This window comes from Sciurus carolinensis, chromosome 7 (assembly GCF_902686445.1).
Source record: "Sciurus carolinensis chromosome 7, mSciCar1.2, whole genome shotgun sequence".
Lineage (NCBI taxonomy): Eukaryota > Metazoa > Chordata > Mammalia > Rodentia > Sciuridae > Sciurus > Sciurus carolinensis.
The window spans coordinates 116,776,182-116,803,567 of record NC_062219.1 but is presented as its reverse complement, the minus strand read 5'-3'; the positions used below and the strand labels follow the sequence as shown (position 1 = coordinate 116,803,567).

At 35.6% G+C, this 27,386-nt stretch overlaps 1 protein-coding gene across 1 annotated transcript in view; it reads right to left on the bottom strand.

The window, feature by feature from the left end:
- The window catches only part of Btbd9 (BTB domain containing 9), a 387,287-nt gene that overhangs the window by 340,311 nt on the left and 19,590 nt on the right, over positions 1-27,386 (bottom strand). Inside the window, exons 2-4 of the mRNA XM_047557540.1 lie at positions 5,816-6,030; positions 1,408-1,771; positions 8-272 (exon numbers count right to left, since the gene is read on the bottom strand). Of these exons, the coding sequence (XP_047413496.1) occupies positions 8-272; positions 1,408-1,752 (610 nt within the window). The 5' untranslated portion in view covers positions 1,753-1,771; positions 5,816-6,030. The remainder of the gene's footprint in view (positions 1-7; positions 273-1,407; positions 1,772-5,815; positions 6,031-27,386) is intronic.

Genomic DNA, 27,386 nt, shown 5'->3' with positions numbered 1-27,386 from the left:
TACTTACTGAGCATGCCTCTATAATTGAGGTCCATATCCCGGCTCTCTGACCGCACTTTAATAGCATCCAGAATGGCGTCAGGAGACAACAGTCCTGAGGGCCTCACGACATTGAGAAGTTCGGTGAGGCTCATCAAAGGTAAACGCACAGCCTGCATGATTTCCACATGATTCTCCTTTGAATTGTGCTTACACCAGTTTAACAAGGCTAAGAAAATGTCTTTTTCAGGAGCCGCAAATGAATCTCTTAACACAATGTTTAGAAGTGCTGTCTGAAAATTATAAAAAGGAAAAATCCAGTTATGATAGAGCCCAACCATGAGTATGATCAATCAGTAAAACTTCACAGAACTGCAGGTATCATTTATATTTAGATAATTCCTTTTGACCTTTGTCTTTCCTTATGCCTGGTGCCACTTACTATGGTTGTCTGAATAATAAGAAAGGATGGTAGCACCCTTCTTTCCTGCCCAGGTATTTTGTACTACTAGATGGTCTCTCCAATACATCTGTACCCATCTTTTTTAAATTAGCAAAAAGAAAAGTGACAAAGTGAAGAGCTCTCAATATATAGCAGGTTTCTTTAGGAGAAAGTACATTTGTAAGTCAGTAAGATACATCTATGCACCTAAAATTCAAAATCTTTTATCCTTAGTAACACTGCAGTACCATATTTTTTATTCTTGGATCTCCAAACTAACCTACACCAACACTGGTGCAATCCTCAAAGATCTCTGCCTTTAAAATTATGTGCAATAATAAAAATCATAGTTTACATTCAAATTGAGAAATACAGCTTATTAAAGGTTTTTTTGTTTTGTTTTGTTTTATTTTGTTTTTTTTTCATTAGAGATAGTCAGGTCCTAGGAGAAACACAAAAATAGAAAAGGAGCAATAACCACAACCCAGGATTCAGAGAAAGACTTGAGCAAAATAGTTTTAGTCTAGCTATAATAGTGAATTTTGAGCCAGTTTCAAAAAAAAAAGCAGTGACTTAAAGACATCAATGACTCATCAGATCTCCTTTATGAATTTCCTCTCTTTCTATAAAGTATTATTAGTTGCACTCTCTGTCAGAGAAATACAAAACCAATAAGTAGTATATAATACCACAAAGAACCCTATTTGGCTGTCATCATCCTGAAAACCACTACCCAGTAGCACAGTCTCTTTTGCACATAAAGCTTACCAGAAGAATCTTAAAGAACACAGAACCAATTAGCTTCTCTTCTTCTCTGACCATCTAGAATCCCAGCAGGCAGAGGCAAGTGGCTAGAAAGATAACCTCCTTGATACCAATGATCTTTATTTTCAATCCATTATTGTATTGCCACTGTACCCATATAAATAAAACAATGCATGCCTACAAACTACTTTGTAGTAGTAGTATAGCAGAGAATGACACACCTTGGAAAGGGAGAGGAAGCCTTCACTTGAGAGCACCTCCTGAGCATTTCTGTCCATGAACATGCAGCACATACAAGTTAACTTGGGAAGTGAGTAGAGACTGGCAACATCAAAAGTCATACAGACATTCTGAATGTTAAGTATGGTGCAGAGATACTCAGAGGTAGAATCCTCCAGCTCTGGAAATCCATATTTATGAGCCAGGCTCAAAAAATCCAGCAGCACCTCCTCCTTCTCATCTGTCAGTGTCGCCCGCCCAGTGTAGATGTATTTGAGTAGCATTGTGAATGCTTCTGCAGTGGTGTCCTGGAGAGGGATTTCTGCTTCAGGCTGAGACTCCCGCATTCCACCATACAGCAATGCTCTGCACATCAGAAAAGATACCCAGGAGGAAAGCCTCAATAAGAATTGCTACAAAATATGTGAAATAGTAGTTATCTATATCATGCAAACATAAATTTGTTTAATGGCACAAAGATCCAGGTGGGAAAATGAAAAATAATATTTTAAATAATTCTTTAAAGAAAGCAAGAATAATAATTTAAAAACCATTTGAATTAATTTCATAAACAACTGAAATAATGAGGTATCCTGAGAGCTTAAGATTAAACAGAAAGTTGGAAGTCATTCTTTAAGAGGAAAAATTAAATCAATATAAAGAAGTTAAAAGTCAATAGTTTAAAAATAAATCTCTATAGGAAAAGATGTAATCAGATAAAATTAAAACAATAATCAGATATGATTCTCCCCTGTTAGACTGGCAGAAATTAGAAAGTTGGTTAATATCCGGTGCTGTGAAAGCAATGAGAAAGAAGGTTCTTTCATGCACTACTTTGAGAGTATATAAAAAAGGGCCTCCGGGAGCTGGAGTTGTGGCTCAGTGGTGAAGCACTTGCCTAGCATGTGTGAGGCACTGGGTTCGATTCTCAGCACCACATATAAATAAATGAATAAAATAAAGGTCTATCAACATCTAAAAAAAAAAAAATTTTTTTAAATGGGCCTCCACTTTCATAAAGTAATTTAGTAACTGAAATCTGAAATGTGCATACTCTTCAACTCAGTAATCTCTCTCTTAAGACTCGACTTTGAAGAAATAACACAGTAAAAGTAAATATAAAAGAATATTTACTTAAAACACTGTGGAAAGGCTCACTAGGACGACGGTTAAACATGGTTGAAAAACAAGACAGTCTATGCAGCCATTAAAAAGACCAATGGAGACCAATAAGTACTGACTTAGAAAGATCTGCCTTGGTTCTTCCCCAAGATATATAGCAGGTAAGGAAGGAAGGTTTGATGTTTTCTGTGAAAAGTTACTCTTGTACAGTTAGCTTGTCCTAAACTGGGAATGGATAGGCTCTTGTGACAGTGCTTAGGCCTCTCCTGACTGCTGATAGTTAACTTTATTTTGCACAAGAATAGTGTTCAATGAGACTCTATCCAAGAAAGTCTTGGAAATGGCTCTGAGTTTACCCAAAAAGCCGTCAAATATTATAAAGGTTCGATATCCAGAGAGACATCAAGGAAAGTCAGTAAGTGAGAGAAGTATATTGCATTCACTCAATATGACTCCCAATTTCTAAAAAGTATCTGAGTTTCTTTTAAGAATATACTGAAAACCTGAGAGAATCCCCCATATAGTTATTTCCAATTATCTCTGAATACTGTAAACTGCAAGGTATATATATTCACAAACTAAACATAAGGCTGAAAAATTCTGACTTAATGTAGAATATTTTTTTTAAAACTGGGTATTAAACCCAGGGACACTTAACTACTGAGCCACACCCCCAGACCTTTTTTATATGTTATTTTGAGTCCCCCTAAGTTGCTCAGGGCCTCTCTAAATCATTAAGGTGGCTTTGAACTTGAGATCCTCCTGACTCAGCCTCCCAAGCAATTAGATTACAGGTGTGCGCCACACCACCCAGCAAGAGTAGACTCTTAAAAAACACTTTAAAAGTAGTAAAAGAGTAAGAAAATAAAAGATACACAAAAGGAAAAATGTGAAGAGGTCAAAGGCTGGTAACAAATAATGACCAGACCAGGCCAGCTGAGTTGGCTGAGGTGACCACTGGAAAAAGAAAAAGGAGAGTGTTAACAAGATCCTTTAACAAAATGCCTGTCTTTTCTAAGCTCCTGATTTCATCTACAGCGGTGTTTTATTTGCACAAAATGGGAAGTGTTGAGATGTTCATAAGGAACTCCGGCAATTCTAGCTAAAGCACGTATTCCAAGAGACGCACTTTATTACAACATGTGTGACTCTAGGTGTTGCTGTCTTGCTGTCTTAATTTGTCTTATGCAAAGCAGTTAACTGTCAGCAGTCAGAAAGGCCCAAATGCTGTCACAGAGCCTGTCGATTCCCAGTTAAAGGCAAGCTAACTGCAGAACAGGGAACTTTTCACAGTAAACATGAAACCTTCCTTATTCATGTTCTGTACCTCAGAAAAGAGCCAAGACAGATCTTATAAAAGCCAAAAGGGCACTGGGGTTGTGGCTCAGTGGCAGAGGACTTGCCTAGCATGTGTGAGGCACTGGGTTCAATTCTCAGCACCACATATAAATTAATAAAATATAAATTAATGAATAAAATAAAAAGATCTGTCAACATCTAAAAAATATATAAAAAAAAAAGTCAATGTGCAGGTCTGGGGTTGTGGCTCAGTGGTAGAGCACTCGCCTAGCATGCGTAGGGCCCTGGGTTCAATCCTCAGCACCACATTAAAATAAATGTATTGTGTCCACCTACAACTATAAAACAAAATATTTTTTAAAAAATAAAATAAATAAAAGCTGATGTGCCATTTTCGAAGAAGGCAACCAAAATTTTCTTTAAGGCATGGGCCTCTCCATTTTTACATCAGCTTCTTCAGGAAAATCTATAACTCTATGGGCCATTTGTATACTTGTCAATTAAAAAAAGGTCCATTATCAGGGATACATTATCACTCAGTCAATAATTCAGTGACAATTCCCTTAAAACTAATGTAAGTAAAATGAAGAGTAATTAAGAGATCAGTATAATACTTATAGATCTGAAAGTAAAGGATCTGAGTAACAAACAATAGCTATCTTTAAGTGGGATTTTTACGTTAATTAAATATATATTTTATTTAGTCTTATTTCTAATATAACTATGAAACTTAGTCTCAGTCACTATTTGTTTCTTTTAACTTAGGTTGTTAATCTATATGTCTTACAGATCTCTTGGGTTACCTAAAGGTCCTAGGCCTCAGAAGCCTGAATCCAAGAGGCAAACATGTTCACTAGCAGGTTGCAAGCTGAGTTTTACCTAAACAACAAGAAGCCTATCTGCCAATCAGTGTACATCCCATTAGTCATCAATTGTGAGAAGGTGAGAGTAGTGAAGAATCAGAATATTGACTTTCAATTTTAAATGGTTGTATTTCAGCATTCCTTCAAATAGATCTTTGTTACTTTTCAAAGATAGTTAAGTTTTTCAATAGAAAATTTCTTAAGCAGTTTTGTTAATATTTGCTCTTCCTGCCCATTTAGGGGAATCAAACTTTCACTGAGTATATAAAATGTTTACAGTAAAGATACAGATGATTTGGAGGAAGCGGTAATAAAAGCTGGATTTTAGAAATAACATCAAAAGTTCACTCATTGTTTTGAATACAAAACTGCAAAAATACAGACTACAATGAAATCATCTAGCTCCTTTCTATTTGCATAAATATTATTCAATTTTGCTAAATTATTTCAGAATTCTACTAATCTAGCCAGGCATGGTGCACACGCCTGTAATCCCAGTGGCTCAGGAGCTTGAGGCAGGAGGATCAAGAGTTCAAGCCAGCCTCAGCAAAAGCAAGGTGCTAAGCAACTCAGTGAGACCCTGTCTCTAAATAAAATACAAATTAGGGCTGGGGATGTGGCTCAGTGGTTGAGCGCCCCTGAGTTCAATCCCCACTAACCCCCACTAAAAATCTATTAATCTGAAAAGCAAATAAAATGATATAAAACACTTAGTCCTCTTGTATGCAGGTCCCTAGTTAGAGAAAGCTAAGACCACTAATGTCATTCTTACACAATGCGCTGGTCCAAATGTTTAAAGCAAAATTGCATGGATATATTTGAATAAAATAAATGTCATCCCATGTGGGGGGAAAAAAGACAGTCTGAGAAATATTCTTCAAATCTTAATAAAATAGGATGCATACTGTCAGCCTGGGAAGCTTTCTAACCCCTTACACTCTAAGATGGTTCCTAAAGGAAAAGGTGATTCTAAAAAAAAATAACAAAAAGTCTACCAAGATGAAATTCTTAGGCTGAATTGAAGGTTTGCTAGAATTTGCTGGTATGCTTGGGTGCATATTTTTCAGAAGAAAATACCAGTGTTTGCTACACATGATTAGAATTTTCAAAAAGGCATTATACTTACCGAAAATATTGGCATCTGGCTGCTAAATTACCCTGTGGGCAGGAAAACGTTTCTTTTCCACGACAAACGTGACGTCGCCATATTCTTCCCCAATCAACAAGGCACACGATGTGCTCAGACAAAATGTGCACGTGATCAATTTCTCCCACCGAAGTAAAGGGGCGAAGAGGTGTGGCTGTTTAATCATCTTGTAGAAACAGACGGTAGTCACTTATCTAGCACAAAGATAAGGGGTAAGAGTTAGCAGGGAAGGAGAGTGCTCTCAGAAAACCCCCATGATAAACACAGCTAAGCAGAAGTTTAAAGTGCTCAAAAGTTAACAAGAGAGAGCATTCATCAACGGTCACGTTATTAGCTGATTTATTCTGAGAAACAACCTCAACCTGCTTTCAGGCCTTGTCACAGTAGGAAAGCCATCATCATCTAGAAAACTGAGCCAAATACAGGTCCCAACATTCCTTACAGTACACCGGGAAAAGGAAAAAAAAATCAACATTATTTTAACATAAATTTATTATAATGTTGAGCATAATTATACCCAGATATACCCAGGCATAGATCTTGGCCCTCAAATTATAAACAACACACAAAATATCAGATTTCATAGAAGATATCTTGGTATAAAACCATCTTAAATACTCTCCAAGAAATAATCTTCTAAAATCATAAAAATAAATAGACATTTATTAATGGAAGTTTACAGTAGCATCCCAAACCCTTCCCCAAAAGATTAACCCCAGAACTTTTCTCCAGACTAATTTCCATTCCAATCTTGTAGCTCTGATGATTAGGTTGACAGTTTTTACCAGAACATTAATTACATTTTATTTCACTTATAGGTACTTCCTTGCTTTTATATGCAATGTCTTTCTACAAAGTAACAGAAAAGCAAGGTTAAAGACTAATTAATGGTTTCAGATGTTAGGGGATTTATGATTTTAGAAAGCTAAAAATATTTGTTTTAAGTCCTTAATGTATTTCCAGGTACTTCTCTTCCAGGTTTAAGTAACCCAGCAAGTAGATGGAGACTTCACTAGCATTCAGGTGCCCCACGTGGAGAGAGATCTGGTAGCTCAGCGGTGACTCAGCTGCCCCTCTGTTGCACCAGAGGACTAGGGGAATTGAGCCAGATGTTTTCCCCAGTGGCCACTCCACACGTTCTTGAACTCTCTACTTGGAACAGGATTGTAGCCTGAGCAGTTCCTAATCTTTAAACCTCCATATCCAGACACCTTAATCCCAAGGTCAAGGCCTTTCTGTCCTGCAACTACAAGAGCCTCATAGACCAAGTTCCTTAAGCTACCTCCTACCACATGCTTGCCCCAACAAAGGAACCAACAGCAAGGATTGTGATGCAAGAGAACAGTAAAGATCGAGCTAGGAAGGAGACATCCAGTCAGGTAAGTGAGCAGCTCCTGGTTCCCCTTATAACAGGTAGGCGCCTCGGGGGACTAGCAGCATTCTCCCGTTATTACAGGACAAATCTCTCTCCTTCAAATGCAGACTCAGAACTAAAACATCTCTAGTCACTTGTGTATGAAAGACCAAATTCAGCTAAAAAGGTTTCTGCTTAGGAGCATAGCAGGTAATTTGTGCTACTATAGTCTAATGTGTAAGACCAACGGCCCAATACAGGGGTTGGCAAACTTTCTGCAAAGGATCAGATAGTATTTTAGGCTTTGCTCATTATAGCTCATTATATGAGCTCATTGCTCATTAAAGGCTCATTTTAGCCTTTGTCACAGCTATTCGACTCTGCCACAGGAGCTAAAAGCAGCGTAGGCAATAAGTAGCCTCACAGAAACGTGGCTATGTTTAAATAAAACTATTTTTAAAAAAAGAAAAAGCACTGGAGGGGGGCTGGGGTTGTAGCCTCAGGGGAAAGCACTTGCCTAGCACATGTGAGGCACTGGGTTCGATCCCTGGCACCACATAAAAGCTGAACAAACAAAATAAATGTATTGTGTCCACCTACAACTAAAAATATTAAAAAAAAAAAAGAGAAAGAGAGAGAGAAAGAGAGAAAGAGAAAGAAAGAAAGAAAGAGAAAGAAAGAAAGAAAGAAGAGAAAGAAAGAAAGAAAGAAAGAAGAAAAGAAAAGAAAAGAAAAGTTGGGCACAGTGGTGCACACCTGTAATCCTAGCAGCTCAGGAGGCTGAGGTAGGAGGATCAAGAGTTCAATGCCAGCCTCAGCAACTTGGTGAGGCTCTAGGCAATTCAGTGAGACCCTGTAACTAAATTAAATACAAAAAAGGCCTGAGGATGTGGCTAATTGGTTGAGCACTCCTGAGTTCAATCCACAGTACTAAAAAAAAACGATTTGGTCAAAAGGTCATTTTGCTACTTCCTCCATAACGTTTAATCAAGAACTAACTGTACTCGAGACAAAGGACCAGATGAGGCCTTTTTCTTTCATTGTTTCTGCTGGGTTTCCCAACTGATGTTCAAAGTAACATGGTTGTTTCCTATGTTAGCCATGAAATTCTGAAAGCTACTAGAACCTGACTCCAAAATCCTATTCTTCTCAACAGGATAGTTCACATTACTATCCATTATTGTGATGAAGGTACATGACTGTAAACATAACAGTCCCTGCCTGGATGAAAGGATGTAGTGCATACTCCTTATCAATTTGAACATATTTTCTGAAATAAATTCTCTTCATATTTTATCTAGGTCATGGCCAAGACTCAATTATTAACTAAATGACTCTTGCCAAACAATGATTGATTTGGGGTTAACTAGCTCAGAAGGGAAATTTACAATTCTTCAACTGATATATCATAAACACTAATAGTACATATGTAAATATCTATCTTAATAGGTTCTCCAGCTCTTTACTTCTCAAAACATATAATTTCATTTGCTAAATTTACATTTTAATTATGTTTTTCCAAGTGGAGACATAAAGAGAATATTGCTGGGTACAGAAAATAGCCACTTAGTGTGGAATAAACAGAATTTTTATTAGCAAATAGAAATAATTTTAATTAGACCCGTGATTCTCAGTGAGCTTGTCACACACGAAAACTACAAGAGGAGCTTAAAAAGAGGAAAAAAGTGCTTGAGTCCCACCATGAGAGATTCTTATTTAATGAGTCTGGAATGGGGCCTGGGCATCGGAATCATCACACTGAAGTGAATCTAATAAGTAGCCTGGAGAAGAGTCACTGATTTAGATTAAGCTACCCGCTATGGTTTGGATGTTTGTTCCCAGGGGCCGACGCACTGGAGGGTTGGTCCTGAGCGGTGGTAGTGGTGGTGGTGGTGGTGGCGGTGGCGGTGGCGGTGATGGTGGGAAGTGTTATGTAACCTTTAAGAGGTGAAGCCTAGTGGTAAGTCCTTAAGTCACTGAGGGCATTGCCCTACAAAAGGATTAAGGTAGTTCTGAAGTGACTACTAGACAGTTCTCTTTAGAGGATTGCTATAAAAAGAATAAGCCTGGAATCACCTCACAGCTCTCTGACTTCCTGTTTTAAGATGTGATTTCTTCTTCCAATTAACATGCATTCTCACCATTGTAACAACGTCAGCCAAGAGGTCCTCAGCCAGTGCCAGCGCTATACCCTTGGACCTACAAACTGTAAACTAAATAAACCTCTCTCCCTTACAGTTAGCCTGCCTCAGATATTTTATTATAGTAATGCAAAACTGGCTATTACAGTTTACGTCCCTTAGGCATACAAGTTCACAAAATATCCACCAAGAAATTCATTTAGGATATAATTCTATTATGACTATTATTGCAAAGGGGTAAATGATGCTAAAACAAAGTTATCAATCCACAGCTTCTATGCAGAAAATTGAGTATTTTCACATTGGGCTAGCTTATTTACAAACTGGTAGTTTGTACTCACTTTTACACATACACTTTTTTAAAAGGATATTTTTAGAAACCACATATTAATAAAGTTAATTTTTTTAAGCCCCAAATTCTGTTTTGGTAAGCAATTAAATTGGAAAAAGATTTTTAAAGTCTAGGAAGCAAAACTATATTGACTTGTTTCTTCAGCTTTATAAATTATTCTGCCATTACTTACTTATACATGTGATCTTTGACAAACATTCTAACTTCTGTGAGACTATTTCCACACCTGTAATGGTATGGCTCTAGAAAATAATTAGGTTTCTTTTTTTGTTTTTGTTTTGGGGTACCGGGGATTGAACTCAGGAGCACTTGACCACTGAGTCACATCTCCAGCCCTATTTTGTATTATTTAGAGACAGGGTCTCACTGAGTTGCTCAGGGCCTCACTAAATTGCTGAGGCTGGCTTTGAACTCACAGTCCTCATGCCTCAGACTCCCCAGCCACTGGGATTACAGGCATGTGCCACCACACCCAGCAAGTAATTAAGTTTTTTAAGTTACATTTTGTAACTGCCACACTGCCTTTTAATATTCATTTGATTTAGCTTGCATGTAAAATCAAGACAATTAAGCTACAAAACTGGAATACAACATGAAAATCAAAATATATGTGGAAAATTGGAAATTTTGAAAAGTTCATACAAATGCATTATTACTAGGGTAGATAGTCCCAAAGAGGGAGGCTTTCGATTCTTTTACCTTCCCTATACAAACATACCACCTCCCCACTTAGAACTGATTCCAATTCCATTCTCCCTAAATATTGGATGGTCTTGGGATCACAGAAGTGAGGTTCCAGGACTATACCTTGAAAAAGTCTGGCAGCTTCTGCTTTTGCACTTTGAGGACCCTGAGTTGCCTTGATCACGTGGAGAAGTCAGATGGAAAATGAGAGGTTGATACTGCCCAAGGAAGAACCAAAGAACCCAAGTGAAATGAAAACCAAGTCCCCAGACATATGATCCCAGTAAAGTCATTACAACCTGCTCACTGTCATCAGAGTCCTTCTAGTTGAAGGCATAGATATGTGAGGATGACCCAACTTCAGCACACATCATGTGGTGCAAACACACACCAACCCAGCTGGGCACTGTTCAAATTCCTGATCCACAGAATTGTATTAAATATAAAGTAGTTATCCATGTAAGCCATTAAATTTTAGAGAATTTTGTTATGTAGCAATAGATATCAAAGAATTATTATATGAAAAGTATTGCATTTATGAATATTGCAATTGTCAGAAATTTTTAAATTAGTACATAAGAAGCTTAAGAATCAGCTTTATCACCTATACAGAAGGGAGAAAACAAAACTCCAAGGTACATCATCAAAGAATAATTCATAACAAATTGTCTTTTTGAGTTCACACATTTAAAATACTGATTGAAGGAAGAAACCTGGAGAGACAATTAAGAAAGTCAGGTGCTTTACAGGGAGGCAGATAATGCCATTGGGACTGGTTCTGAACTTCCAATATGGTGTTTGTTTTTTTTTTAACTTCATGCAATGTGAAATACTGAGATTTCTTCTCAAATATGTAGGCATCTTATCACCTACGCTAGATGCATAAGTCTTTATCTGGAGGAAGAAATAGCAGATTAGAGGAATCCACAAAATCATAGAAGATCTCCAAGATTGAATTAAAACAACAGTTTTGCAGCAACATATGGAGGGAGGAAGGCTGTAGAAAAACAGCGGTAGGCATCTCAGAGAGCTAGCAACCAGGTGAAAACCAAACAAATGGGTTGCCAGAATAGGACGAGAATTAATAAAAGGACTACAAAGTGGCATGTCAGGAGCATGGGGCTCAAGGGCAGAAGGTAAGAGACAAAGAAAACCACTTTATACTGTTAAAGGGAATAACTCAGTAAGAAAATATAACAATAGTAAAAGTCTATGCCCCAAATGTCATTACACCGAATTACATAAAACAAAACTCTATTTGACATAAAGGCTCAGACAGACCCAGTACAATAGTACTGGGTGATTTCAACACACTTCTCTCACTAATAGATAAATTATCCAGACATAAAACAGTAAAGTCACTTCAGACCTAAAATGGAACTAACAGACATCTATAGAATATTTCATCTAACAATTATAGCTGAATTCACGTTCCTCTCAGCTACTCATGGAATTTTCTCCAAAACAGACCATGCAGTAAGTCAGCAAATATATGAAGTCTTAGAAAGTATTTTTAATGATATATGTTATATTTTATTAAAAACATAAATGTATTCATATATATGCATATATATATGAATTCCTTGTATGTTGCCAAATCATAAAGGAATGAAATTATATTTCAACAAAGAAAAACTACAGCAACGTACAGAGACTTTATGCACTTTTGAATAATGAATGGGCCAAGAAGAAACCAAGGGAGAATTTTTAAATTCTTAGACTCAAACAAGAATAAATATATAACATCCAGAATCTCGGTGACACTATGAAGGTGGTTCTAAAGAGGAAAGTTTATGAGTCCCTATATATAAAAATCAGAGAGTTCCCAGATAAATAACCTAATAACACATCACAAGGTTCTAGAAAAACAAAAACAAACCAATTCCAAAACTTGTAGAAGGAAGAAAATAATTAAGATCAGAGAAGAAATAAATGAAATAGATAATAAAAAATATAAAGGATCAATGTAACAAAGAGGTGGTTCTTCAAAAAGATAAGAACTGACAAACCGTAGCTAAACTAACCAAAAGAAACAAAAACCTCAAATTAATAAAATTCAAAATGAAAGAAGAGATATCACAGACATGAGTGAAATCCAGAGGATCTATAGGGTCTATTTTGAAAAAAATATTCCAAAAAATTGGAACAAATTTCTAGACAAAAATACAACCTACCAAAATTGGGACCAAGGGGATATAGAACACCTAATCAGACCAATAACAAGGAAAAAGACTGAAGAAGTAATAAAAAGCCTCCCCAAGAAGAAAAGCTCAGAACCTGATGGATTCTCAGCTGAAACCTATCAGACTTTTAATGAAGAACTAATGCCAGTGCTCCTCAGATTATTCCATAAAATACAAAGGGGGGGCACTTCCAAAGTCATTTTATAAAGCGAGTACCACCCCAAAACAGATAAGCACATGTCAAGAAAAGGAAACTACAGAACAATATCCCACATGAACAGATGCAAAAACTCCTTAATAAAATATTAGCAATCTACACATGATTGTATAATTATATCAAAGTGGAATCAACTGTCATGTATAATGAAAAAGAACCAATAAAAAAATAGCAAATACTATTCAACAGCAAGCACATTAACAAGAAGGTACATTAAGGGGCTGGGGAGATAGCTCAGTCGGCAGAGTGCTTGCCTTGTAAGCACAAGGCCCTGGGTTTTGATCCCCAGCACCCAAAAAAGAAAAAAAGAAAAAGAAGGTACATCAAGATCAAGTTGATTTCATTCCAGGGATGCAAGGATGGATCAAAATGTGCAAATGAGCAAATGTAATTCACCATATAAATAAAATTAGGAACAAAAATCCCATGATCATATCAACAGGTGCAGAAAAAGCTTATGACAAAATTCAGCACCTATTCCTGATTTAAAAAAAAAAAAAAAAAAAAAAACACTGAAGGAACTAGGGACAGAAGGAACTTACCTCAACATCATAAAGACTATACATAAGAAACCCAAAGCCAACCTCATATTCAATGGGTAAAAACTGAAAGCATTTCCTTTAAAATCAGGAACAAGACAAGAACATCCACTCTCAACACTCCTATTCAATAAAGTACTTGAAATTTTAGGCATGACAATTAGGCAAGAGGAGGAAATAAAAGGAATACAAATAAAAAAGGAAGAAGTCAAACTGTCATTGTAGATGATATGATCCTATACTTAGAAGATTAAAAAACTCCACCGGACGGGTTTTCCTGTTATCAGGTCCACTCCCGCACTGCAAGAGTTCTCTCTTCTCTTCTCACTTCAATAAATCCTACTCTGCTTACTTTTGACTTAAAAAAAAAAAAAAAAAAAAATCCGCCACAAGACCTCTAGAACTGATAAACACACTCAGCAAAGTATCAGGAAAGTATCAGGATACAAAGCCAACACACAAAAATCAATAGCTTTTATTTAAACCAATAATGAATTCACTGAAAAATAAATCAGGAAAACACTTCCATTCCAATAGTTTCAAAAAATGAAAATACCTGGGAATAAATCTAAACAACAAACTGAAAGAATCTATAAATAAAATTATTGAACACTAAAGAAAGAAATTGAAGATGACGCCAGGAAGCTTTCCCATGTTCTTGGATAGGCAGGATTGCTATTGCTAAAATGGCCAAATTATCAAAAGTGACCTACAGATTCCATGCAATCCCCATCAAAATCCAAGGATAGTCTTCACAGAACTACAAAAAAGTCCTAAAATTCATATGGAAGAATTAAAAACCCAGAAAGTCAAAGCAATTCTGGGCAAAGGGAGCAATGCTGGAGGCAACATAATACCTGATTTCAAATTATACTACAGAGCTATAGAAACAAAAAGAGCATGGTACTGGCATAAAAACAGACTTGGAGACCAGTGGAATAGAGGGCACAGAGCCAACCCCACTCAGACACAGCAACCTGAGCCTTGAGAAAGGCTCAAAAAACATGTTGGAGAAAAGATAGCCTTTTCAACAACTAGTGCTGGGAAAATGGGACATCCATATTGTAGAAGAATGAAACTAGATCAATTCTAAGTGGATCAAAGATCTAGGAATTAGACCAGAAATACTACAGCTGCTACAAGAAAAACACAGGGTTGACACTCCAGCACATCGACACAGGTACCAACTTCCTTAGTAAGACTCCTAAAGCTCAAACACTAAAATTAAGAGGAATCAACAAGTGGGATGGCACCGAATAAAAAAGCTTCTGCACTACAAAGGAAACAAGAGCATGAAGGCAGAGCCTACCTAATAGGAGAGAATCCTCATCAGCTACTCCTCCAAAAGGGAATTAATATCCAGAATATGTAAAGAACTCAAAAAGCTTACCACAAAAAAACCCAATCAATAAATGGGTAAATGATCTAAACAGACATTTCTCAAAAGAAATAAACACGGCCAACAAACACATTTTAAAAAGTTCAACAACTTTAGCAATTAGAGAAATGCAAATGGAAACAACAATGAGATTTCAACTCACTCCAATCAGAATAGCAATCACCAAGAACACAAATAACGATAATTTCTGGTGAGGATGTGTGGGAAAAGGCATACTTATACATTGTCTATAGGACTGAATTAGCACAACTACTTCAGAGAGCAATATTCTAGCTCAGGAGAATCTCTCCCATGAGACTGAAAACTTTATGGAAATTTTACCTAACTACAAAGACACAACCTACAATGAGAAACTGAGCAGGTATTCACTCCCTCATTTCTCTATAATATCACATTTCCCACTCCTTTTTCTAAGAGTGGGAATTGCTTTTAAGGGTTGTGGTAGCTGAGCTTCATGTGATAAAGAACTTCAGGTACTATTAAAAGAAAGTTTTAAAGGATACTCAATCTTCTTTAAAGAGTCCTCAGGTTAAAAGCTTAAAGGAGAAAAAATCATATAAATAGCTTTGTAAAAGTTAAAATACCTTAGTAAACATTATAAACTTTATAAAAAGTTTTGACCAGGAATAAAAGGTTACTTCATTAACTTGATACACACAAACATACAGCCTAAAGGAGGTTAATCAAAGACAAGAAACATTCAGAGATATGACTACTCTTATCACTATTAACATTTTGCAGGAATAAAAGATAATGCAATTAAGAAAACCAAATCCACATATACAGAGGAGGAAACAAAGTCATTATTTACAGATGATAACTGCCTCGTGAAAAAAACCATAAGAATCAACCAAAAAATATTAAAGAAAATAAGGGAAGTTAATTAAGGTGACCACATCAAATAATTGTATGAACATATATAGCATTCTTCCATGAGAAATCAACCAGCTACAAAATATAAGAAAAACAGGACTGGGGTTGTAGCTCAGTGGTACAGCACTTGCTTCACATGCATGAGGCCCTGGGTTTGATCCTCAGCACCACATAAATAAATAAAATAAGGGTATTGTTTCGATCTACAACTTAAAAAAAATTAAAATATATATAAGCAAAATAATTTGTAATTTATAACTGTTAAATACATGTAATATCTAAGAGTACATTCACAGGACATTTAAAGGAAATATAAAACTCTACTAAAGATTCTACCAAGCCTTTAAAGAACTAATGCCAAGGCTCCTCAAATAATTCTACAAAACAGAAAGGGAGGGAACACTTCCAAATTCACACTTATACCAAAAAAAGACACATCAAGGAAAGAAAACTACAGACCAATATCCCTGATGAACTTAAATGCAAAATTCTTGATAAAATATTAGCAATTTGTGTTTAACAACATATTAAGAAAAATAACTGCGCATGGTAGTGCATGCCTATAACCCCAGCAGCTCAGGAGGCTGAGGCAGGAGTATTGAGAGTTTTAAGCCAGCTTTAGTAACTTAATGAGGCTCTAAGGAACTTAGTGAGACCCTGTCTCTAAATAAAAAATATAAAAAGGGCTGGGCTTGTGGCTCAGTGGTTAAGTGCTCCTGAGTTCAATCACTGGTACTCAAAAAAAAAGAGAACATTGTACATCATAATCAAGTTGGTTTTATCCTAGGGATGTAAGGGTAGTTTAATATATGCAAATCAATAAATATAATTCATCATATAAATGGAATTAAGAACAAAAATCACTTAGTCATCTCAGCAGATGTAGAGAAAGGCTTTGACAAAATTTTAGCACCCATTCCTGATAAAAACACTGAAGAAATTAGGGATAGAAGAAACCTATCTCAACATCCTAAAGGCCATATATATGAAAAACCCAAAGCAAAGTACGTAGGGAAAAACTAAAAGCATTTCCTTTAAAATCTGGAAAAAGATAAGATGTCCATTCTCACCACTCCTATTTGTTTAATATAGCACTAGAAATTCTAGGCAGAGCAATTAAGCAAGAGAAGGAAATAAAAGGAATAAAATAGGAAAGGATGAAGTCAAATTATCACTGTTTTCAGATGATATGATCCTATAACTTAAAAGATCCAAAAGCTGTACCAAAAGACTGACAGAGCTAATAAAGTCATCAATGTAATAGGTTACAAAATCAACATAGAAAAATCAATAGCTTTCCTATATACCAATAATGAATCTCCTAATTTAAAAAATCAGGAAGACAATCCTGGAGAGGATGGGGAGAAAAGGGAACACTTTTAAACTGTTGGTAGGATTGTAAATTAGTACAACCACTGTGCAAATCAGTACAGAGATTCCTCAAAAGACTAGGACTGGAACCACCATATGACCCAGTTATACCCCTCCTCAGTATTTATCCTAAAGAATTAAAGTTATACTATAGTGATACATGCATACCCATGTTTATAGCAGCACAATTCATAATAGCCAAAGTATGGAACCAGTCTAGGTGTCCATCAATGGATGAATGAATAAAGAAAATGTGGTATGTATACACAATGGAGTTTTACTGAGTCCGAATGAATAAAGAAAAATGAAATTATGTCTTTTGCAGGAAAATGAATGGAACTTGAGACTATTGTGTTAAGCAAAATAAGTCAAACTCAGAAGATCAAGGGTCATGTTTTCTCTCACATATGGAAGCTAGAAAGGAAAAGGAAAAGGAAGGTATGTACAGGGGTGAAAATCAAAGGGAGATCAGTAGAGTACAGGAAAAAGACTGGAACAAGGAGGAAAAGAGGAAGTACTGGAAAATGATATTGGTCAAATGTATTGTTATAGTATATGCATGTACGAATGTGTAACAACAAATTCCACCATTATGTACATCTATAATGCACCGATTAAAAAATATGGAAAAAAATAAACCAACATAAGGTGGGGGTGCAGGCTCTATTAAAGAATTTAAGAAAAGTAAATGGGGAAACATACATTGTTTTGAAATAGAAAGATTCAATATCATAGAGATCAATCATTCCTAAATCATATGAAAAAAGCATACTTGATATTTTATTATATATTTTGAACAAAAAAAGTTATTATAATTAAACTCCAGAAAATGAAATTCAACAAAACACCTCTGATCAGGATACACAGTTTAAAAACAATACTTCTCAAATGGGCAAGTAAGCTAAAAATTTTGTTTGCAATGCAGGGAACTGAACACAGGGCTGCAAAATGCCAGGCAAGTGCTCTAACCACTGAGCTACATCTCCCACACTTATGAGATATTCTAAAAAGAGGAGAAGCAAAGTTCTAATTCATCTGGGAATTAAAAATAATCTTAGGCAGGGGCTATAGCTCAGTGGTAGAGCACTTGCCTAGCATGTGTGAGGCACTGGGTTCAAGCTTCAGTGCCACATAAAAATAAATAAATAAAATAAAGGTATTATGTCCATCTACAACTAAAAGTTTTTTTAAAAAATAAAATAAAGACATTCCGTCCAAAATAATAATAACTATATTGTATTTAACTATATAATAATAATTACAATTATTATTATTATTATCCTAAGCAGAATCACAAAAGAATTTTTAAAGTTAACTGACACAGAGAGTTCAAATAGAAGAATAAATATGTGATTTGGAGTACATTCTGAAAATGAAAAGCAATAAAAAACATCAGCTTACTAGATTTAAAAAAAATTATAAATCAGAGCATTAAAACAGTGTCACATTAGAGGGACAGCTCCTTAGAACATATTAGTCCAAAAAATAAAGTATATGAAGGAATTTGTCATTTATATAAATATAGCTGTTCAATTCAATGGGAGAAAAATATGGATTATTTTCAAAAAACAAAAAGATGTTGAATAGCTCTTTTGAAAAAAATAACCTGGATATTCACACAAGAGTGAAAAATTAAATAGATATGAATGTCAGCATCAGCACTTTCTGTAAGCAAAAAAACAATAACAAAAACAAAAACAAAAAACCTTCAATGTTCATTTAAAGGGAATTGGTCAAACAAATAATGATACATCAATACAGTGAAATATTATAAATGATTAAAAATAAAGTTAGATACAATGACCTTGAAAAAAATCTTAAATATATGTATTTACATGCAAAAGCACATAATAAGAAATTATTTTACTATAGTAAAATCTTATTTTACTTAAACAAATAAAATACAATATAAATTGAGTATGGTGGCACACGCCTATAACCCCAGTTACTCAGGAGACTGAGGCAAAAGATCATGAGTTCAAGGCCAGCCTGGGCAACATAGTAAAACCTATCTCATAAAATAAAAAATAAAATATAAACATTGAAAATGCAGAAAAAAAAAATATATATATATATAAAGTTGTTAACAAGGGGTAATTCAAATAGACTGAGGCTGTGGAAAATTTTTATATAGTGTACCATTTGTTTCAATGATGTTTAAAGGATTTATAATAATCATATTTTATTTGTAATAAAACTAGAAACAAATGTTTCAATAAGTTTGGCTGTTTAAATTACAAAATAAATTGGTTGGTGTATCAGAGAACAAGTGTTTGAATTTGTCACAACCTGTAGTACCTTTAGACAGACTTGCCACAACCAGTAGTACCTAATTTAGTGACGAACACAGACATGGCCAACAAGAGTGACTATATACTACATTACAGATAAAAGTTAATTAACAACTTGAAGGCAAAGACAAAAAATTCATTACACTAAGACAGCCCTCTACCCCCCCCCCAAAAAAAGTTCATATGGGCTGGAGTTGTCAGGTAGAGCACTAGGTTTGATCCTTAGAACCACATAAGAACAAATAAAATAAAGGTATTATATCCATCTACAACTAAAAAAACAATTTTTTTAAGTTCATTATTCTAAGACAGGTATAACAGATCAACAGATTCCTAGGTGGCATGGCCTTCTAAGAAGGACACTATCTGATATATCCCAATTTAAGATATTCACCTAAGAGATTTTTCAGACTGACTTTTTCCAGATCTAAGGCAGATTTTCTAAAATGCAAATGCAAAGAGTTCTGAGATTCACTTCTGTTACAGTTCTGAAGTCTAAACTTGCTTATAGCTACAAGGTAAGGCAAGAGTAATCTATTCCCTCAAACTGTCCCTGCAATTCAGGAGGAAAAACAGTAGGAAGGCAAGGAAACAAGGACTTAGTGTAAGAGAGGACAGAAATACATTCACCAGAAAGTGATACTTTTCATGGTATCACATATAATTATTAGTTGGGGGTACTAAGACTTCATATGGATTTATTTACTGGGGATAATAAAGAAACTACACTGTTTTTATTGGTTAATTCATTTTAATTGATTCAAATGCATCAAAAATTTTTTAAATGACTAAAGAAGGAGTACTTAAATCCCGAGGGTTACTGCCTGCTTATTATGCAATAAGAAACCCATACCCATTTGTTCTAACCAAAATAATAAGCAATGTCCATCAACAAAGTGAGAGCACCATATGTAGCTCATAACACTGCAATGTCATAACTGCCTGTTAGGGAGAAAAAAACCAAGCTGACCCAAACATCAATTTCGTTGCTTAAAGCTCACTTTCAGCAGAACCATTTACAAACTTTACCACAAGGGCTAACTACATTTTTCAGAATTAAAGCTTATTCTCCAGGGTTTAATCAGGAAACACTTGAAGAACAGAGTTCCACAAGGTGGAGATGCCAATGAGTCCTTGAATGCTGTATGAATCTCCCCTGGGAAGCCCCCTCCACCCCACGTTTTTTCCTGACTGAAAGGTCTTTATGGGGAAAAGGACCTTCTGCTCTTTAATTGCAAAATATAAATGATCTTTCCCTTGAGAAAAGAGATGGCATTTACAAGCATATGGTTTAGCAATTCCTTTCTGCTCTTGGTACCCATGTGGTGTGTAATTTGAAGTAGTATTCCTTAAACTTTAAATTAATATCACCTGGGGAGATAACTGAAGTCCTGTCTGCATCTTAAACACTCTTTTAAAAAATCACATTTCACTTTCTCATGGGAAGGATACTCTACTTCTTTTGATATATGCTCTGTGCTTGTCACCCAAGCATAGAAATAAAGAGGTGAAGACTGACCATACTGGTAGGTGTAACTTTGATTCTGATATTCTGTAAACTTGCAGAAGAGAACTCTCACCTGGGCAGTACAGCAACACAGTGAGGCCTGACTGAGCTTCACACGACAGGATTCCTGGTATCTTTTTCTTTGGGAAAGACAAAGTCACATCCAGTCCAGCTGTGAAGTCTTGTCATTCTATGATTTTTATATGCTTGCAAGTAGGTGTTTATAGATATGCTCAGCTTAAACACTAAGGAACTGTCTCATAACAAAACTATCTGACAAGATTATTTTATTGAGAGGATATGCAACTCCATGTGCCAATTACCACATTGATTCTCTACTTCTTTGCCAAGGGGACAAACCAGTTTCTGAATATGCATGTAATTAATTTGATAAAAGATTTATTGAACCTCAAGCCCAGTGGGAGGTGACAGAAACACAAGATTAATAAAACCTCTATCTGTGAAGAACTCATTGTCTACTGGGAAAGGTAGGATTCAAAGACAAAGAATGTCAATGCTGGAAGTCAACTATTTCCACAAATACCACCCCAAAATAACCACAAAGATGCTAAATACAGTATTTATTAGTTATATATTAAAAAATTATATTCTTGTATCAGAGTAAGAATATTCAAATAATTGGCTTCTGACCCTCCAAAACTGGATGTTCAGTTCCCAGGGACAGCACAATACAAACCATAAGCATTTGGGAAGAAAACTAACTCTTCTCTTGATATTTATTTTTAATCTACAAAAATGACCGAAAGTATCAAGCTTTACTAACATTTAAAATGTGGGTGGACACTGCCTCTCTCCTGCGACCAGCATGTCAAACACCACCATTTATCTCATAAGATAAACAGGTATCTTAAAAACAGGAATTCCACAGAGGCAGGACGGAGGCAGTATCCTTCCTTGTTTATGGGAAGTATTAAGTTTACATGTGCCTGCTTAAGTGAATTTTCCAAATGTGATCTAGTTCAATTAAACTGAGGCTCACAAAGTGACAAGTGAATTAAAAAGGTTCCTACAGGAAGACAACGGATTGAAGGCAATGTAACACTGCCAACACAAGCAAATAAAACAGCAACAGGACAACTCTACTCCTAGTAATCAAATTTTATGAGATGACACCAAAATTTGAGATGACCAAGAAGATCATTTGAACACAAACTATAATTATCAATGAACCTGAACCTGCACGCGAATGACATTAAAATATTTGTTGAATAACTATTTGTTGACTGCCTTAATCCAGAACAAGCTTAAACAAAATTACAATCTGCTAGTAAATTAACCATCTTGCAGTAGGAACATGGGAAGTACTTCTCACTTAATAAAAATGGCTAAGGGCTGGGAGGTAGCTCAGTGGTCAAGCATCTGCCCAGCATGTAGAGACATGGAAGCCCTGGGTTGTATCCCCAGGAACGCAAAACTGTAGTTCCAGCTACCTGGGAGGCTGAGGCAAGTAGATCACTTGAGCCCAGAATTCAAGGTGAGACCACATATCAAAATAATAATAATAATAATAATAATAATAATAATAATAATAAAGAATGGCCACTATCTATTGAGGATTAATATAAGCCAGGCATAGTCCTAAACACTTTTCATATATTATCTTATTTAATAGCCAAAGAACTGTATTAAGAGGATACTTTTTAATTTTAATTTAATTTTACAGATAGGAAATTGAGTTACACACAAGATTAAGTTAACTTCTCCAAGGACACAGTCAATAAACAGCAGATTCAAACCAAGGTCTGTCAAGGTCCTGAACTTTTAAGAGTTACGCTATAGTGAAGGAAAGAAATGATTCTGACCCTGACAGACTCTCCAGTTAGCAGTTTTAATGTACTCTATTCAAACCAAGGAAAATATTCCAAAGGTAAGAATAAAGGCCCGTTTTTTAGGTCATCTTTTGAGAGATTACATATACATTTGTCTTACTAATATGAGAATAATTCATATTCGAAGTGTTATGTATAGTTACTAAAATTACAGAACAAGAATACAACTGATACAAATATGCATCAATATATACTACTGGGTTAACTGAACCCATAACCTATAACAAAGTTAAATGATGATAAACCTAAACAGTAACTTATAAGAAAAAACAATAGAAACAACTGAAAAGCTCAATTTGACATATGCTGGTGATATGTCTTTCCAAAACTGTAAAATAACTCTAACCTATGCCTGTTCGTGAGATGTGTTGCTACCCATTGCATAGTAGCCAGACTTAGAATAATCAGAATCCTTTATAAACTCTGTATTATGCTAGCATGGGTTTATGAATGCCACAATTTGCATACCCTTAGTGCTTCATTTGATTGGTTATTAATAAGCTGCCAAAGGATATATATAAATGAAAGACTATGAGATTGCCTGTTATTTGCCAATATTTTTTTTATCAGGGCCCATCAGTGGCTTTGGGCCATCTTTGGAAAATGTTCTTCCAAACTAGGCAATGCTCCAGGCTTGCTTTGGCAACATAACTAATTCTGTGGTGGCTGGGAGAAGGAACTGCTTTATTATTCAATTACAAAATATCTAAGACTCCCAAGGCAAAAAAAGAAAAATAAAGGCCCAATTTCTAATCTGCAGTATTATTTTTACTTTCTATTCAATTCAAGCCTCAGTCTCTCTGGGCCCAATCGCTAATTAAAACAACCTTTCCCAAATACCTGCAAACATACAAACAAAAGCATTCAAATGGGTATCCCTGAACAAAATAAATATCAAATGACCCAAACGGGCTTCACTCTATTGTGGGATTTTTTTTTTTCATTTTTATTTGTTCTTTTTAGTTATACATGACAGTAGACAGTATTTTGACATATCACACATACATGGAGTATAACTTCCCATTTCTATCATGGGAAGAGAAATACAGAAGCTTGCTGCTTCTTTCTCCCTACCAGGTACCTTCTTCAACTCATGCTTCAGAGAGGGGTCAAGTGCATAGACTTATGAGATTTTCCTAACTCAAGTTCTAAAATTTACCCAAGACCTATCTCATCGAGCCATCAAAATTCCTGAGTTGCAGCTCTCACTTGCTCCACATGTGACTTTGTATAGGCAGTCCTCAGTAAGACATGTGACTTTAGGGAAAGACAAGCCACAGGCTGAACTGTATGAGTAGCTCTCACCCATCTCAGTTTCACATAGCTCTTCTTTTTTGCACTCAGCTGTACTGGTCCCAAGCCCACTGAAAACTACATGAACAGTAAATAGCCTGACAGCAAAAAATATATGCACTTAAAGTCAAAAAAACAACGAAAAGTCAGGACAGATACATAGGTTATTAGTTAGAATAATATTTGAAAATATAGGACAATGCCGGGCGCAGTGGCAGATGCCTGTAATCCCAGTAGTTCGGACAGCTGAGACAGGAGGGGTCACAAGTTCAAAGCCAACCCCTGCAACAGGGAGGTGCTAAGCAACTCAGACCCTGTCTCTGAATAAAATACAAAGTAGGGCTGGGGATGTGGCTCAGTAATTGAGGGTCCCTGAGTTCAATCCTTGATACTCAAAAAAAAAAAAAAAAAAAAAAAAAACAATACAGGACAAGCCACTTCAGTTTCATTTCTTCAGTGATAACTTACAGGTCTGTAATATTCTTGCCCAGATTTAAATAATATGATATTTTCTGATTTAATAAATTTTATTATATCATGAACTCCCATTAAAGCTGAGGAATCATCCATTGAAGCAATCTAATTTCTTTGTAGCAAAGCTACTATGAACATCTGCATTACTGTCTGTGTAAAGGAAACTGGCTTTTCATTTGTAGAATGTTATAAAAACGTTCTGCTGTGCATGCTTTGACTACAGTTTGTCAAATGCCAATATCTTGGCTACTTTATGTTAAAGAGTAAAATAAAAAGTTCAACTCTGAGAAATTAGTCCAAACTAAAATCTTGATTTATAAGTTTATTTGTGCCATTCTAGAACAAAATGTAAAGGAAATATTCAAAAACCAACTAGTCTTTGTTCTTTTTCTCCCAAATAATCTCTTCCTCTTTAGTTTTATGAGCCTTATCTTTATTCTAACACTACCACTCTCTACTGCAATGAAAAAATAAATAAATAAAAATCAGAGATAAGTATTCCCAGGTAGTCTAGAAATTACTATTCAAAACTACAGCCACTGACAAAAATGAGGGATCACTGAAACAACCAAGAACTCTTCCCAAATCTAAAATCTATAGTGCTTTCAAAAGAATAAGGGAACAAACAGGCTCAAGTCAACAACCTGCATTCTAGAAACAGAAAAGCTTAGACAAGAAGAGTTCAAGTCCCCGACTGGGGTTATAGCCGAGTAGTAGAGCACTTGCCTAGCACATGTGAGGCATGGGGTTTGATCCTCAGCACCACATAAAAATTAAATAAATAAAGTATTGTATCCATCTACAACTAAAAATATTTTTTTTTTAATTTACATCCAAGAACTTCATGTCTCCTAAGATCAGCAAAATGGATTTTTTTCTACAAAACTGTCACTCTTTCATGTTTCAAACTTAATCTTACCCCCAAACTTCCACAAATCCCCATGAATAAGCAAATATGTGGTCTGCCTTTCACCTTTTCTGGTGCATACATATATACTTCACTTAATACATGGGAGAATAAAGCCCATAAAAAAAGGGAAAATGATGTATTTTTTTCCCTACTGTTTTGGAACAAACTCTAAAGGGTACAGGATGGGTCATCTGTATTCTGTGCACTAATCCCCCCAAGATGCTATTGAATAATTGATGAGCTTATGATTAGACTGCTGCTCTCAGTTTTGAACAACATTCACGGACCAAACTTAATTCACATCTAATATTGAATTCTATCTCCTTTATCGTGCTCAAAATATGCAACAAGGCTGAACTCTGTTTCTTAGAATTTCATCAGTTGATTCTTTACCTAAAGTCATAATCTTGATATGTGACCAGCTGGGCTACAGCACCAAGCTGGGGATGCCACTGACACAAATTCTCATAGCCCATGGAAAGAGAGTACTAGGGCCATGCCTTTGTAAGAGCTGCCTACCATAAAGGCATCTTAGGAATAAATACATTGACACAGAAAAGAAACTATTTATACTGTATAAGCAGAATTCCTTTTGAAAGTCATTGCCAATAAATTGTGTAAATACATTTTTTAAATGTTAAGTTGGACTTCATTTCATTGAAACAGCATCACTTTATTGGACAAACATAAAATGACTGCGTGTAGTGAAAATACTGTAATAGACAAATGCTTATCATCTATTTCCTATTTCCAGAGTAAACTTAACACCAAAAATATAAATAACCCAATCAATAAATGCGCTAAGGAACTGAGCAGACACTTCACAGAAGAAGATATATAATTAATCAACAAATATATGAAAAAATGTTCAACATCTCTAGTAACTAGACAAATGCAAATCAAAACTACCCTAAGATTTCATCTCACTCCAATTTGGCTATTATCAAGAATTCAAGCAACAATAGGTGTTGGTGAGGATGTGGGGAAAAAGGCACACTCATACATTGCTGGTGGGAGTGTAAACTGGTGCAGCCACTCTGAAAAGCAATATGGAGATTCCTCAGAAAACCTGGAATGGAGCCACCAGTTGACCCAATTATCCCACTCCTCCGTTTACATCCAAAGGACTTAAAATCAGCATACTACAGGGACACAGCCACATCAATGTTTATAGTAGCTCAATTCACAATAGCTACATTGTGGAACCAACCTAGATGCCTTTCAGTAGATGAATGAATTGTCACCGTGGTATATATACACAATGGAATATTAGTCATAAAGAAGAATAAAATTATGGCATTTGAAAGTAAATGGATGGAGTTGGAGAATATCATGCTAAGTAAAATAAGCCAATCCCAAAAAACCAAAGGCTGAATGTTTTCTCTGATAAGTAGATGCTGACACATAATGGTGCGAGAGGGGGGATACAGAAGGTGGGGGTAAGGGAAGAATGGAAGAATGTTGGAATGTGTAGAGCGAAGTGAGATGAGGGGAGAGGCAGGGGGAAAGAAAGATGATGGAATGAGACAAACATCATTACCCTATGTCCATGTATGATTACACGAATGGTGTGACTACATTGTGTACAACCAGAGAAATGAAAAGTTGTACTCCATTTGTGAATAATGAATCAAAATGCATTCTGCTATCATGTATAACTAAATAGAATAAACAATAATAAAAATAATAAATGAAGATGCATATGTTTTATTTGAAAGAGGGTAATTTGCTGCTGCTGATAAAAACAAAATTCATACAACATTCTCTCTGCTGTATCCATGAGTAAATCTAAAGTAACCCATACACTCTGTGGATAAAGTGGGGTTAAGTAATGGAAGAAGGTAGCTTTTTAAAGATATTAAATGAAAGATGCTCCATGCAGACAACATGACAAGGGCAGGAGATTTGGTAACACAAATGGGATCCAATGATGTAATATATGTATGTATATAAGTGTGTCTATATATGTATGTGTATATGTACACATCTGGTACTTAGAAGGCATCTGCATATTTATTGAACTAATTAAATAAATGTAGACATAGGGAAAAAGAACTTCAAGCATACACTATTAACACAGTAATCTCCAGGGAAGGGGGCGGGAGCAAGAAA